Source organism: Carassius gibelio, chromosome B15 (genome assembly GCF_023724105.1).
Source record: "Carassius gibelio isolate Cgi1373 ecotype wild population from Czech Republic chromosome B15, carGib1.2-hapl.c, whole genome shotgun sequence".
NCBI classification, from domain to species: Eukaryota; Metazoa; Chordata; class Actinopteri; order Cypriniformes; family Cyprinidae; genus Carassius; species Carassius gibelio.
This window is the reverse complement of record NC_068410.1, coordinates 6,480,100-6,494,690: the sequence shown is the minus strand read 5'-3', so window position 1 is coordinate 6,494,690 and position 14,591 is coordinate 6,480,100. Positions and strand designations below refer to the sequence as shown.

Sequence of the window (14,591 nt, the reverse complement as noted above, 5' to 3'; positions counted from 1 at the left end):
ATACAGTACAAATGTTATGAAACCTATTAAAGATAAGTTCGTTGTTACGTATACTTATTTATCCAAGTTAATCTCCTGACAAACAAAATGAATATTTTTCTGACATAACGTTAAATAGAGATAACAGGCGCCAAACGTGCGGTCGTATGGAGGTGATACATCGACAGATTATGAACGTATTAATAATACAAATTCAATAATTCCAGGTTCCAACAACAACAACAAAACACCTTCGCTAAAAAGATTCCTCACCCGAGCGCGCCACCTCTCCCAGCATCCCCAGCGGTTTTTCAGTCATTTATCGAAATTTGAATATGAAAATGCAAGATGAATCTCAGCAATCAATCAGACGATCCGTGAACTATGGCCAGACAACAAAAGGTGAAATGGAAATGTATAGAAAAAAAATAGTTTGAACTAATGGCTAGCCTGATTTCAATCATGTATTTGGTTGACCACAATGCTTTGTTTCGATCATTTGATTACATTTTCCATTAGGTAGTAAGTGACCTTTGGTTGCCTAGATACCGCATTAAAGTGCAATATGCTCAAATGCAAGAGTTATCGCATCGATTGGAGATGATATAAAAGGTTGAACACTAATCTAAAGCTCATACAAGGTCAAATCTGGTGTGTAATTAGCCAATGTTAAATACTCGGTCAACCATTTAAAACAATGGTTGCAGAGTGCAGTGCTTAAACCTACAGCTTTTTAATTGGTGCAAGGTCAAAACAAAGTAGATTAACATCTGTAATAAAGACACGCTATGGATTCTCTTGTATCAACTGAAAAGAGATTTATTATGCCTTCTTGTTTAATTTTCCATTAGGAGAGCACCGATTTATGGTCAAATAATTGTTGATGGCAATGTTGATGTTGGTTAAATGCCAAGGCCAATGATTAATATTGCTGAAACGGTTTTGGGTTTTCTTTACTACATTTTGCATTTTGAGGGGAAAACGAAATTAATTGGAAATGACCAAAAACACTATTCAGGAAAAAAAAAAAAATTTTTAAACCAGCATGTATTTTATTGTCAATAAAACATTATAAATTTTGCATACATTAAAACACTTGCATATTGTTATATTAAATATAAAACCAAGAAGTTCAGTTACATTAACAATACAAAGCGCATTTAGTCACCCAGACACAAAGCCATACATAATCATTGCGGTTTTAAAAACAGTTCTTAAAATGAAAGTCTAACAAGCCCTCAATAGGTCAAATTGCACATGATGCTAAATGAAACTTCTGTAGTACATAAATATAGCATCTATTGCTTGACATCTCTTAAAATACAGCGAACATCTCTTGTACCTCCTGGGAAATTAAGTCACTACAAAGCCTAAAAATCTTACTAAGCAAGTGGACTTTCCATGGGAAAGAAACCTGCCAAGTCTATGAGGAACCTGCGGTATAGATTCCTCGATACATTCGGGGCTCTTTGAAGGAGAGACCATCCTGCTAGGTTGTTTCAGCCAACGGCTTTGACATTGATTGGCTGGAACTTAAACATGCAGCAAAAGTGAGTGACCTATGTTGGCCTTGGTTGTATTGGCAAATGGACGACGGAAATATCCTATTTTTACCTAATCCTCCATTTCAGAGCTTTGGCACTGAGGTTGCGAGATCACACAGATGTGAGGAAAGAAGGTCAGCCTGAGTGGGATGCTTACAGAAATGTCTAGATTGCAAAGAAGTTTCTGACCTCCGCTTAAAGGCGGGAAAATTGTAGGGATTGAAGCCATCTCCAAAGCCTGAAACAAGGGTCCAGTCTTCTGAACAAAGGCACATTTAGAGCATAAGAAAAAGACTTTTTAAACCGAAACAAATTCATAAAGATAACAACATGACTTCCAGCAGGTCATAAGTGCCGGCTGGCTCATTATATGACAGTTTGAGCTCTAAGTGCCATTTATGAAGTTACTGTTCAAGGAATCAGATGGAACTACAACTGCGTGACAGAGTTGGTAAAGAGTTGGAGTGTAACAGTACATCACAGTGATATATATTCTCATTATAGTGGTATCTGCAAGTATTTTATGAACCTTTTTATATGGTTGACTGAAGTTGAACAACTTTAGATTGATACCGCTATGAAAAACATCATTCATGAGCCGTAAGAACCAAACAGAATGAAAATGCTATTAAGAAAATGACCAGGAGGTCTTAAATGTATGCAATTTCAATTTGAAAGTGTTTTTCCTTACAAAGAATGTCGACCAAAGCTGTATTCACTTTTGCTTTTGTGAGGGTGGCTTGCATACTGTACTAAATATTCATGGCACTCAACATGTGTTCTTCTGCTTTGGTTGTCGTATGACTGCAGGTCCAGGCTTCACTATATGTTTGTGACTTCACGGATCCAGTCCCGCAGTTTGGTGACACGTGTGTAGACACCCGGCTTGTTCCGCCGAGCGCAGCCTTCTCCCCAGCTCACTATTCCAGCCTGGAACCATTTGCCAACATCGGAACGACATACAAGAGGACCGCCGGAGTCTCCCTGTGGAAGCCAAAAGAAAAACTTGTAAACACCATTCCACGTTTTCCAAAAGCCGACAAAATGCATGGAGGACACTCATGTAACTAAACATATTTGATGACTGTATTCAAGAGCTGCCTGTCGATATATTCTAGGGAATGTACTTTAATGCATCACTGAATGTTTACTCCATTTTTCAAATGTACAGTATATTGTGATCATTTTATTTTGTATTTATTTATTTTATTTTTTTATCGTGTGTATTGATGCCTTGCAATATTGTTTATAAAATAAATCATGCCAATAAAGTGCTTGAAATTGAAAAAGGAGAAAAAAAGAAAACAGGAAAAACAGGAAGGCGTGTTACGCAATTGCAAACGTTTTAATTATTATTGTAATCAGTTATCATTTATTATTTTGTACCTCTAATTTGAGCTGCTTATTTACTGTGTCATTTCATTCCATTACTATTATTCCTGAATGATTTGTTTTGCGTGTAATACAATTCGGCTCTTAATTACTTTGCCAATATTGCAATGTAAACAGACGTGGCAATAAAGCATATTTAAATTGGGAGGTGAGAGGAGAGAGAGAGAGGAAGACAAAACAACCGAGTGAATGAAAGAATATGACAGAGGGTGAGAAGGATGAAGCAAAGTACAAAGAGAGAGAGGGAGAGAGAACGTGCACAAAATCTATGAGCTCCTATAGCTGGAGAGGAAGATAGAAAGGAGTCACAAGACCAAGACCGGAACCTGTGCGAGAGAAAAGCACACTAAGAAGATTACACCCAGAATAAGAGAGACACACAGAGCGTTAAGAAGAGGAAAGCAAGATGAATTACAAGTGAGATAGAAGTGGAAATTATGGAAATCAGCTCATTTAAATATCAGGGAACAAGGTAGAATAATTAATCTTCTCCACTACGAGGCTGTACACACACTGCAGGAAGACAACAACATTAGCAGAACACTTTGACGGCATTATGCTCATGTCATATTTGTACTGTAGGTGTTTTTGAACGAACAGAACAGGACTAAAAAGACTCTGGGCTTGACAATGCATCTAAACCACCTTGAATTCATTAACATTCAATAAACGTGTAATTTTGCACGTGTTGTAGATTTCAAACTCGTAACTGGGGTGGGGGGTGTTGTTTTTTTTTTTTTTGAGTCTGTAAATGGCAATTTTAAAAAATAGTGGCAAATACAGCCCAACATGCACTGTTCAGTGAATTTAATAGGAAGAATTGTTTGACCTGACAGTCCAAGGCACTTTATCATCAAAAAAATACAGATTTCTGCATATATTGCAAGTGGCCCAGAACAAATGAAAATATATCAGATTGTGTCTTTTCATAATAATAATAATAATAAAAAAGGCAGGAATGTTTTTACCTGACAAGCGTCCACACCTCCAGTGAGGTAGCCGCTACACATCATTCTAGAGGTCACCTGACCTTCAGTCACCATGTTGCATACTGTATCATTAATCACCTTTACTTCTGCTTTCTGCAAGATCTGTGCAACACTTCCTACAACACATACATAAAACATTAGTCCTATGAGAACGAAATCTAATAACAAAGAGCATATTTTCTTATAATGGGTGTTTGAAACATTGATTACAATAAGTTGTATGTGCTTCTACAAAATCTTAGAACAAAACTTGTGTGACATTGAGACATTTGATTGACAAATGTTGAACTCGTGAGGTAAAATTCCAAAAGGTATCCCATGGAAAAAGGAACTCAGCCCTCAGGCACACAAGCTGTCTCACCGTCCTCTCTGAGTGTGCCCCAGCCCGTAACAAAGCAGGCGCTCCCGGCCCAGAAGACGTGAGTCGGTGCTGGAAGGCAGATGGGATGCACGGTGTTGGTGAAGTTCAATGGATCGCTCAGTTCTAGCACTGAGATGTCATAATCGTAGGTCATGGAGTCGTATTTTGGGTGGGTGATGATGGTCTTCAAAGTGCGCCTCTGAACAGAGTCCTGGATGTTCTGGTCCCGCAGACCACTGTACGTCAGCCAGTTGGATATCTGTTTGTAGCTGTTGGCGATAGACACAATGTTGTTTTGCAGCTTAATCGTTTAAATCAGATGCTTTGAAAAACAATCATAAAATGGTGTTCAAAAGCATTCTAAATCAGCAAATCTGAGGATGAATACATTTCCACACTTTATAGTTGGTTTTAAATTCACTAAAACACCAAAAGCTTGTGAAATCACTGGGAAGTTTATGATCTTAAAATGATTATATAATAAAGACGCTACAGGTGAATGTTACAGCTTAAACGTTGTATTTGCTTACATACATATCTAATTTGAGGATGTTGGAGAATCTACACAAATGTTGTTTTAGAAGTTACTATGAAATGTGAATATGAAATGGCATTTCAAATCAGTAATTTGACAGGAAATCTAAGGAAATGTGAACTTTTACACTAATTACTACATTGTTAATGATGCAGTAACATCTGGATATCACAATCATTCAAAATTTACTGAAACACCAAAGAGCTTGGAAAAGGTTATACCAATAATCTGATAATTGTATTTGCTGAAATAATGTATAATTTCAAGTTTAGAGGTAAGTTGTTTTGAAAGATTACAAGAACTTTATGCATTGTTTCATAGGACATCTATATGAAGAGGGACTGACATGTAAGAGGGCTTGGTGATTGCAGCCGAATTGCAAAGTCATTTCAGAGACGGAACAGGTTATTACATTTTGATGAAAGATTAAAAACAAACATTTGTGCACCAACGCATCATTCACAATAACACCAGAAATGTTTATTAAGAAAGTAAATGGGGTCGATTTTGATTTCATGCTGAAACCATAGCTCAGGAGAGTGAATTATTTTTCAATTCAGCTTTAGTGTCTCAGTCTCAGAGACACGTTGGAACAATTTCTCAAGGTAAAGTATGATTGCATTGCGTGTCTTGTGCTCCACCTGCTGGCCAATGAATATAAACACAAGCTTAGGCTTTGATGTTTGATGATGTTTGAGCACAAAGCAAATGGAGAAACTTTATGTCTGTGATAAATGATCATCAACTACATAGATAGAAATTACAGAGATGCAATAAACCGACTCACGCTGGATCAGGCTGGATGAAGCAGTGGGCAGCGGACAGCAGCCATTTGTTGGAGATGATGGATGCGCCGCAAACGTGTCCGCTGGTCTGGAAATGTAGACTGACCTGCCACGGCCATTCACCCACATCTGCGTTCTGCCCACCCACAATACGGTTGTGCTTATATGGCCGGACTCCACAGTCTGAAACCAAATTGTAGAAACGGTTCAAACACAAAGACTTCAAGGAAGACAACGGAAGGGCTAGCATTGGCATGCTGAGATGAGGGGTGATGGGGGTCTTGAACAAGACCAGCAGGGATAAGATCAGAGGGCTAACTGCATAACTGTTTGCACGGAAAGATGGTGAGTTTCTCGTAGCATCTGCTCTGACTCACAGGACCGTCGACCTTTAGCGGGACTCAAGCAGAATCATAACAAGGCAGAAATATAGAGGAACGAACCGTGCTGGCTGATAAAAACACAATGAGGAAGGAAAAAGAAACTAGCAACCCTGAGGCCTGTAAAAGAAGAATAATGTCATGTAAGGTTTCATAAAAAAGTATAATGGCTTAGGGCTCTGGTGTGAATTTTTAACACTAATTACCACATTGTTGATGATGCAGTAACTTCTGGAAATTACAACTGCTCTTAAATGTATCGAAACACCAAAAGCTTGTGAAAACACTGGGAAGCTCATTAACACTAGAGGTGGGCGGTATGACCTAAAGTATATTCTCAAAATTGTATTTGCATTAGGGCTGTCAAAAATAGCGCATTAACGACGTTAATTAGTTGTTTGTTGTTAATTACGTCAAATTTTTTAACGCATTTCACGCATGCTCAGTGTGACAAATTATTCAGGTTAGGAAAGTCTCGTCAATCTCTGAATTCTCAAGTTAATAAAAAACAGCGGCGAGTGCCGCGACGAAAACACAGAAGAAGCTTAAGGTTTTACCTCAGTTACTCTCAAATACATTCATGCCAAGCTCGATAAACAGAGACGACTTTGGTAGTTGATACGCTGGAGGCTTCTTCCTGTTATAGCGTCCTGTGTTTCACACGGTGTATGCGCAGAACGCATACATGCAATGCAGCGAAAATTACAGCTTTTACAGCGTTTGGGAAAGCATATGCATTTTACTTGGTTTTACTCTCACTTGAAGCCTTCAGAATGTGAAAATATCGATCCTAAAGTATTGTGGCAGAGCAAATGAACACCTCCCAAAAACAAGAGTGCCCAGACAGAGTGCTGCTTATGTGATGGTGGCGCATGTTTGTGTTTCTGAGTTCATTCTTTCGAGTTTCTCTATGCATAATTTCAAAGATATGTGGCTATATTTAACCACTGGTTCACCTAAAACTCTTACACTATCTGTAGTTAATTGGCATGGTTTGATATAGTGCTCAGGTAAATTTGATTTAAGTAAATGTTAAACTTTCGAAATTCAGAAAAAAAGAACCACATATTGATGAATCAATACATGAATATAATTTATCTGTGTCCTGTTATTTTTCTTTTGGTATGCATTTCAGAAAAAAAAAATGGTTAGGATTCCGGTGTAATTGCAAATAGTGATTAATCCTGATTAATCCACTGAAAATTCTGATTAATTTGATTAAAAATTGTAATCATTTGACAGCCCTAATTTGCATATATCCCATATAAAAATCTATATTACTTTAAAATTAAACACAATTATAACAATTGGATTTTAATTAAGTTTCATGAAATGGGTCTGAAATAAATTTTATTGTGCATCTCAAAGAAATGTTAATAAAAGTTATCCTTTTTATTGTTGGTAGTCGACTGGTGTCTTTTTTAAATATGTATAAAAAAAAAGATTTAAAATGAATTAAAAAAAAATTAAGGATCACAGGAGCAACAGTGCTGTTATTCTGAATAACAGCACAGATGTGGTTTGATCAACTAGTTCTTAATTATTGTGCAATAACAGCGTAAATATATTTAAAAATGTGACTTACCACATCCCTGTTCATCCGAACCATCGGAGCAGTCCACATCACGATCACACTCTGGATTCACTTTGCTCACACATTTGCGGTCTTTACACATGAAGGAGAATTCATTGCAGATAACGGCCGCTTTGAGAGGAAGAGAGTATAGGGAAAGTAAAACTTGAGGTAAATGAGGGGGAAAAAACATCAAGTGTAGCTTCTTTTCACCACCAGAAGACCTACGCCTCCTCGTTCATAGCTGTACGAGAGCCAGCGTATTGATCAGGCTTATTGATTGTGGGATAGGTCACTTATCTCTGCTGAAGGATACAAAAGAAATGAACAACTTGGAGATGGAAAGAGTGGGCGGTAAAGAAGTTTGTACATGGTAGAATAAAGCAAACACTTGTGATTTCTCTACCGTTTCACCACAAGCGTGGAAGCTATTGCTCATAAGTGTTTATTTTGCATATTAAATGCAGGTTAATCACATTAATGGTGGTCAATATCCAGGGGAAGATATCCATGTATGTCAGTTTAACATCTGCAGAAGTGGAGAAACACTTCAAACCAGCCGAAAATGTAAAAAACAAAAAACACATTAAAATTCAAACATAGCTGATTGATTTTACTTTTAAAACACCCAAAACCTCTAAATATTTTAATTCCTCCTTTCAGTGACTAGCCATTTACAACTTTAGATTTTTACCTGACTTTAACTTTCGGACATTAGAGACCCTAAACTACAAATACATAGGACAGTCCCAAATCTCACTGCAAATGAACATCCAGCCCAACAATAGAAAGCACTATAAATGTTTCATATTTTATGATTTTGTGAATAATTCAGGACCTGCTTCTGTTAATCCCACCATGAAAATGTCTAATGTTTACCTCAAAGAAAAAAAAGTGGCATTATGTTTTGTGCAAAGTCTATTCTGAGGAACATTATTTTTTTTCTATTATTAATATAAATTATTAATATTCTCCAATTACTAATATTTTCATTATAAAAGTTAGCACATTCTCAGATATAAAAGTTAATCCAATTTTGAGTGATTAGCATGTTTTACATATAATTATATTCAATATAATTCTAACTTTATATACGGCCTATATTGACAAATACAATTTTGTATAAATCCTGTTGCATTTTCTCCACTTTGTCCCCTTTTCCTTAAATTGAACCTAGCTTTATGTATTTGTATTATTATATATTTTATATTATTTTATTTAGTTTTATATTTTATTTTAAAATATTTATTTTAAAATGTTGAGAGATCGCAAAAACCCAAACTGGACAAATCAGCTGTGAGCAGTGACATATCTGATACAATAAAGCTACTCCCCCCAGTATCTCTACATCCAAATTAAAGAGGTTAGAATTTTAGAGAAACTTGCATGATTTTTGCAGCTACTTTATTTATTATATTTATATAACATTAATAATAGTTTATAATTCATATGATTAAAGTGGCAATTAATTTTAAGCTTTGCATTTAAATTTAAACAGATACATAAAATATAGATAAACTTTAATATATCCAACTTAAAATGACTAAACATATGTTTTCTTTTTGAGCTCTGTGTGAAACTATATAAATAATTAAATTCAGTTGATTCCTTTGCAGAAGCACATTTTCTTTCAGCTGCCTTCTCAAACATTTGCTGCAGCAGAAGTGTTTATTCTTGCCTTTTAAATGCATTTAAATGTATTTTTAATAACGACATCTCTTAATTTTCAGCAGAAAAGTGAATTGCGCCGACTCTCGTGAAAGGATCGCTTTGCTGATGCTCTCCACATTCGGTGAGATTGTCGCACGTCACACTTTCACTAAATCACAAACTCAGGTTCAAACTCTAAGTTGAGAGCTTTGTGAACCCGCTGATCCTGATCTAAACCAGGCTGGATTTGTTTAGTTTTGTCAACTCTAAACCTGCTCTGAAACTCTTGAGTTTGTTCAACTCGCTTCTTGCAACAGGCCACTGGTGTTTAGCTCAATGAAAAAGCAGTTTATGGTCACTAAGTCAAAGTATCCACTCACATGATACACATGAGACCTCATCACTGCCATCAGGACAGTCATTTTTCCCATCGCATTTCAATTCTTGTGCGATGCAGGAGCCATCTCCGCACCTTTCCTCAGCTCTGCCACAATCTAAGAGGAACAACAAAAAATCTCGTCAAGTTTCCTTCAATGGAAAGAAGTCAAAGTACCTTTTTAAAGTATGACACAATGAAGCAAGTCTTAAATATGTTGGAGTTCTCCAGGAAAATAAATAAAAATAAGTTCATCTTAAAGGGTTCGTTCAATTAGCCCATGTTTTACCCTCAAAGCATCCAAGGTGTATGTGACTTTCTTGTTTCAGAAGAATCCAATTAAGAGTTTTTCCTTTCTCTTCCAAGCATTAGAATGGGAGTAAGGTGGGGTGTTTTGCTCAGCAGGCCAAAATAGTCAAATAAAGAGCCCATGTATCCATAATAAAATGTGCCTCAAATCAAGGTAAATAAAGGCCTCACACGGAATTGGGCTACTTTAACACGGATGCCGCGGGTTGTTTTTCATGTCTGTGGGTTGAAGCGACAGCAATAACGCAATATTTACCCCTGAGATACAAATTTTACCTGGGAGCTCCGCCCAAAAGAAATTTGTAATTTACCCCCGGAACATGATTTTCAATGGGGATACGGCTTGAAACATGATTGGGCTAGTTTTGAGTAGCAATTGCACAGGTTTTGTTGTGAAAACCTGCCAACTGAGCGTAGGACGAACGCGTCGATGAAGAGTGACAAGAAGAGATGTACAAAACAAAATGCCGGTCACAAATTAGAAACACAAACCAAGGATTTGTAAAGAAAAATTTTGAAGGATTTCCATTTAAGCTAAGAGTAGACTTTTTTTCCTTTGCTACAGTAAAGACTAGCATAACTCACAGGCACGAGCATAACACCTAGGTCCTACATCATCCATCTGGAATAGCTCACAAATATGAAAGTCAGTGGAAGTGAGAGAAAAGTGTTTAAATCTGGATTTTTTATTTTTTTTTTACAAAAATGCATCGATTCACTTTTATTCAATCCCCAGAGCCATATGAGGCACGTTTTTTTTACGGATACCTGCTCTTTATTTGACTACTTTTGAACTGTTGAACAAAAACATCCGTCTACTCCCATTCTAACACTTGGAAGAATAAGGATTTTTTTTTTTATATATCTAACTCCGATTGGATTCATCTAGAAGAAGGAAATCATATTTACCTAGGATGCTTTGAGGGTGAGTAAAACGTTGTCTTATTTTCATATTTGGGTGAACTAACCCTTTAAGTTTGTGTTTATATGAATCCCAGGAAACAGCTAGTCATGGGACCTCATTGAAGTCCCCTTTATTGAGATAAAACACCTGCCACTGCTTTGTCTGTCAGTACTTAGTATATCTTAAATGTATTTTGTTTCATTTGAATGAACTTACTGAAATGCAGATGCTGATATAAATAAATTTGATCATTAAAACCTACTAGGAGAAACTCACCACAATGTTCCTCATCACTATTGTCACCACAGTCATTTGCTCGGTCACACACAAAGAACTGAGGCCTACACAGGCCATTTCTGCAAGTGAACTGTTCGTTTTCACAGCCTGAAACACAAAACACATTCAACTGTGATTTATCGGAAAAAAACACCAGACTTGGTCAATTATTAGTACAATGTAAACACTCATCAAAAAGTTATTTCAGTTTAAGTTTACTAGTAACTTGTTAGGCAGCAAAAAGCATGCTAAATAATAATGCAAATCTGAAGTTTAAGTAGAACTTACACTTGATTTTGAATTAAACATAACCATGCTTTCATACAACATATACACTATTTCCAGAAGCATTAGATGATCTAAAGAACTGATGTTACAAATAATACATTTAATCTGTAATATTTAATACAATACATGCATTAATATAATACTATTACTAAAAATTATAACATTTTAGTTTTAATGTTTTCAATAATGTCATGTGCATCTAAAAACAATGAGTAAAACTGAACTTCAACTGGAGGAATCTGTCAAATTAGTTTAAGAAAACCACATAACACAGAATAATTAACATAATTCTAGATGATTTTATTCATTTGGACTGAATTTTATATACTCCTGCATGTCTGAATTAGATTTTTGAATTAATCTTCCAGTCATTCTACATAGGTATCCCATTGGACAGGGCTAATTCAATTTAAAGGTTTAAATTAAATTGATCAAAATCCTGACAGGGATGAGACTTACTGCAGTTTTTCTCATCACTCATGTCTTCGCAGTCGCTCCACCCATCACAGTGTTGCTCTTTTTTTAAGCAGTAGCCAGAGGTGCATGCAAACTGACCAGGGCAAGCTGGAGATGAAGACAGCCAGAACCCAACACAAAGGAGAAATTAAAGAGAGTTCCAATGAAAGAATAAATGTAATCTGTTGGTATTAAATAGTCCTGGATTAAAATGTCCTCAATGCATTTAACTAGTCATAATGAAACACCGGGCTTACGTACGGTTTAAAGGGTCAATGGAGGAGTAATGGATCATGAAACCCTTATCAGTGTAAGATTCATCTGAATGGAACTTCACTTCCAAGATATTGGTGGTGCTAGAGAGAACAAGTATGCCTTTCTCTCCACAATACCTTTAAAAATGGAGGAAGGAATGAAGTGTTAATAGAACAAAGACTAAGAGAACCACAAATGAATTGGCTGCACACTACAGCAGATGGTTTTCTGATAAATTAACAACATTTATTGGGCCTTCTGCCATTTTATTTCATAGACTATCAGGAAGTTGACAAGAAACGATGGGGGAAATTTTTCTGGCTGGCTTGGCAGGACAGATGACAGAACTCACTTTTTCCCCAGCACCTCTATGAAGTCTTTCTGACAGATGTTAGTGTCCACCCCCAGCTCTTTCACACGGAACATATTGAACTCAAGCTTTATCTTTTTGTCAGCAGGGACCTGCAGAATCCACACAATGGTGTTCAGGGTTATTTCCAAAAGTAATAAATATCGATAATAAAAAACAGAATTGAAACACTCTGCTACTCAAGAGAAGTAGTTCAAATATGCAAATGTTTTCATTTACCCACCATCATATTGTTCCAATCCCATTTGTGAAACAAAAAATGAGATGTAGGCAGAATGCATGAGCTGTTCTATATTTTCTTTGCTCTATATTTTAAGTCTTCTGAAGCCAAAATTTGAAATATTATCAGATGAATTATTATTAGCCACATATTAACGTAATACATGCACTACTGTTCCAACCTTTGAGGTCAGCAAGATTTGTTAATGTTTTTTTAAATAAGTTTCTTACACTCAGAAAAGCTTAATTTATTTGATAAAAATAAAGCAAAACTGTAACACTGTGAAATATTACAATTTAAAGGAACTGTTTTGTATTTATTATATTTTAAAATGGAATTTATTCCAGTGATGCAAAGTTGAATTTTCAGCATCATTACTCCAGTGTCACTTGACCCTTTCAGAAATCATTCTGAAGATGCTGATTTGGTGCTCAGGAAACATTTCTAATTATTATTAATGTTGAAAACATTACTGTTCGCTTAACATTTTTGTAGAAACTGTGCAAAATAATTATTGGATTAACAATTCATAAGAACATAATTAATATATATATATAATTTATTTATTAGGGGTGTAACGGTACGTGTATTCGTACAGGACCGTTTCGGTACAGGGCTTTCGGTTCGGTGCACGTGTGTACCGAATGACAGAATGCAATATTGTGCGCGCGGAATATAAGTACATTTTTGTGTTTCCAAACAAACATATTAAATGGCGGAAGTCTCCGCGTTCAGCGCAAATCCTGCCCTGCAGCTGATTCTAATGCCGGCGACACACTGGATGCGTGGCGCAAGTGTCTCAGCTGCGTGCGGCTCCCATGTTAACAGGTTAGAGCTTGCAGACTGCCTGCGGGAGACGCGCATCTCGGAAAACACGTGCATGCTAGAAATAGAACCGACGCCTATTTTTTACGCGACACGCAAGCGTGTTGGAAGCGTTTCCAGGCAAAATAGAATAGGAAAATATGTTTATATGTCATTTTGTACACAAATACATATTAATTCATGACACTTTGATGTTTGAAAGTCTATAGGTTGACAAATTCAGATAGAAATGTAATTTAAAAAATAAATGAATAATTATCGATTTTCAAATATTGCACCTGTCAAACATACATAGTCTATTTTGCCATCAATACTGTTGACGGTGTCCTTTATCAGTAGGCTTTATATTTATGCTCAACATGAAGTATAGATATTGTTGTCATGAAGACAAGAGCCTGGTCTGTCGGTGGTCTAACCGTCACCTACAGCAGCAGGCACGGCACGGTTCTGGTGAAGCAGGCCTACAAGCTGGGATTGGTTTGAGACCGAGTATTTTATTAGTGGAGAACTTTGCAGCAGTATTTTATTTCTTATTCTTTTTTATTTTATATATATTTTATTAAAAAGTATTTAAAAAAAAAAAGTGTATAGTAATAAACAACCTGCAGTTTAATCTTTGCATTTCTTTCCCTTACTGTACTGAAAATGAACCGAACCGTGATTTTTGCGTACCGTTACACCCCTAATATATTATATGTATTATATATATATTTTTTTTTTTTTCACTTGTTCAATTTTAGACAGCCATACTGAAAATATTTATTCATTTTAAAAAAGTATATTTTGCTTTAACATCTGCTTTTGCGTTTCACTGAAGAGAAAAAAAAAAATATGAAGAATGGATAGTACAACAAATTAAGAAATATTCCTTTAATTTAAAATGCAAGCTCTCTCTGTTGGTAGATAAAGAAAAGTGAAATCATGTGAGGCTTACATTGATATTCCAGCTGCAGTCCACCAAAGGAGGATAGAAACTAGGAAAATGAGGAGAGGTGAAGTTTCCAGTGGGTGCAGTCAGAGATGCTCCACAGTTCCCTGCTAGAAATTAATATGGAGGGGGAAATGAACAGAAAACAGATATTATTAAACTGAAATGGAATACTTTCTACACCAATTCAACTTTT

The 14,591-nt window shown here is 36.1% G+C and overlaps 1 protein-coding gene across 1 annotated transcript in view; it reads right to left on the bottom strand.

Annotated features, from left to right (window-relative positions):
- Positions 1-1,011: 1,011 nt before the first annotated feature.
- Positions 1,012-14,591, bottom strand: part of LOC127972919 (suppressor of tumorigenicity 14 protein homolog) — a 31,453-nt gene continuing 17,873 nt past the window's right edge. The window contains exons 9-19 of the mRNA XM_052576911.1: positions 14,402-14,505; positions 12,405-12,514; positions 12,059-12,189; positions 11,801-11,905; positions 11,054-11,161; positions 9,569-9,682; positions 7,551-7,670; positions 5,588-5,768; positions 4,266-4,534; positions 3,884-4,020; positions 1,012-2,507 (exon numbers count right to left, since the gene is read on the bottom strand). Of these exons, the coding sequence (XP_052432871.1) occupies positions 2,346-2,507; positions 3,884-4,020; positions 4,266-4,534; positions 5,588-5,768; positions 7,551-7,670; positions 9,569-9,682; positions 11,054-11,161; positions 11,801-11,905; positions 12,059-12,189; positions 12,405-12,514; positions 14,402-14,505 (1,541 nt within the window). The 3' untranslated portion in view covers positions 1,012-2,345. The remainder of the gene's footprint in view (positions 2,508-3,883; positions 4,021-4,265; positions 4,535-5,587; positions 5,769-7,550; positions 7,671-9,568; positions 9,683-11,053; positions 11,162-11,800; positions 11,906-12,058; positions 12,190-12,404; positions 12,515-14,401; positions 14,506-14,591) is intronic.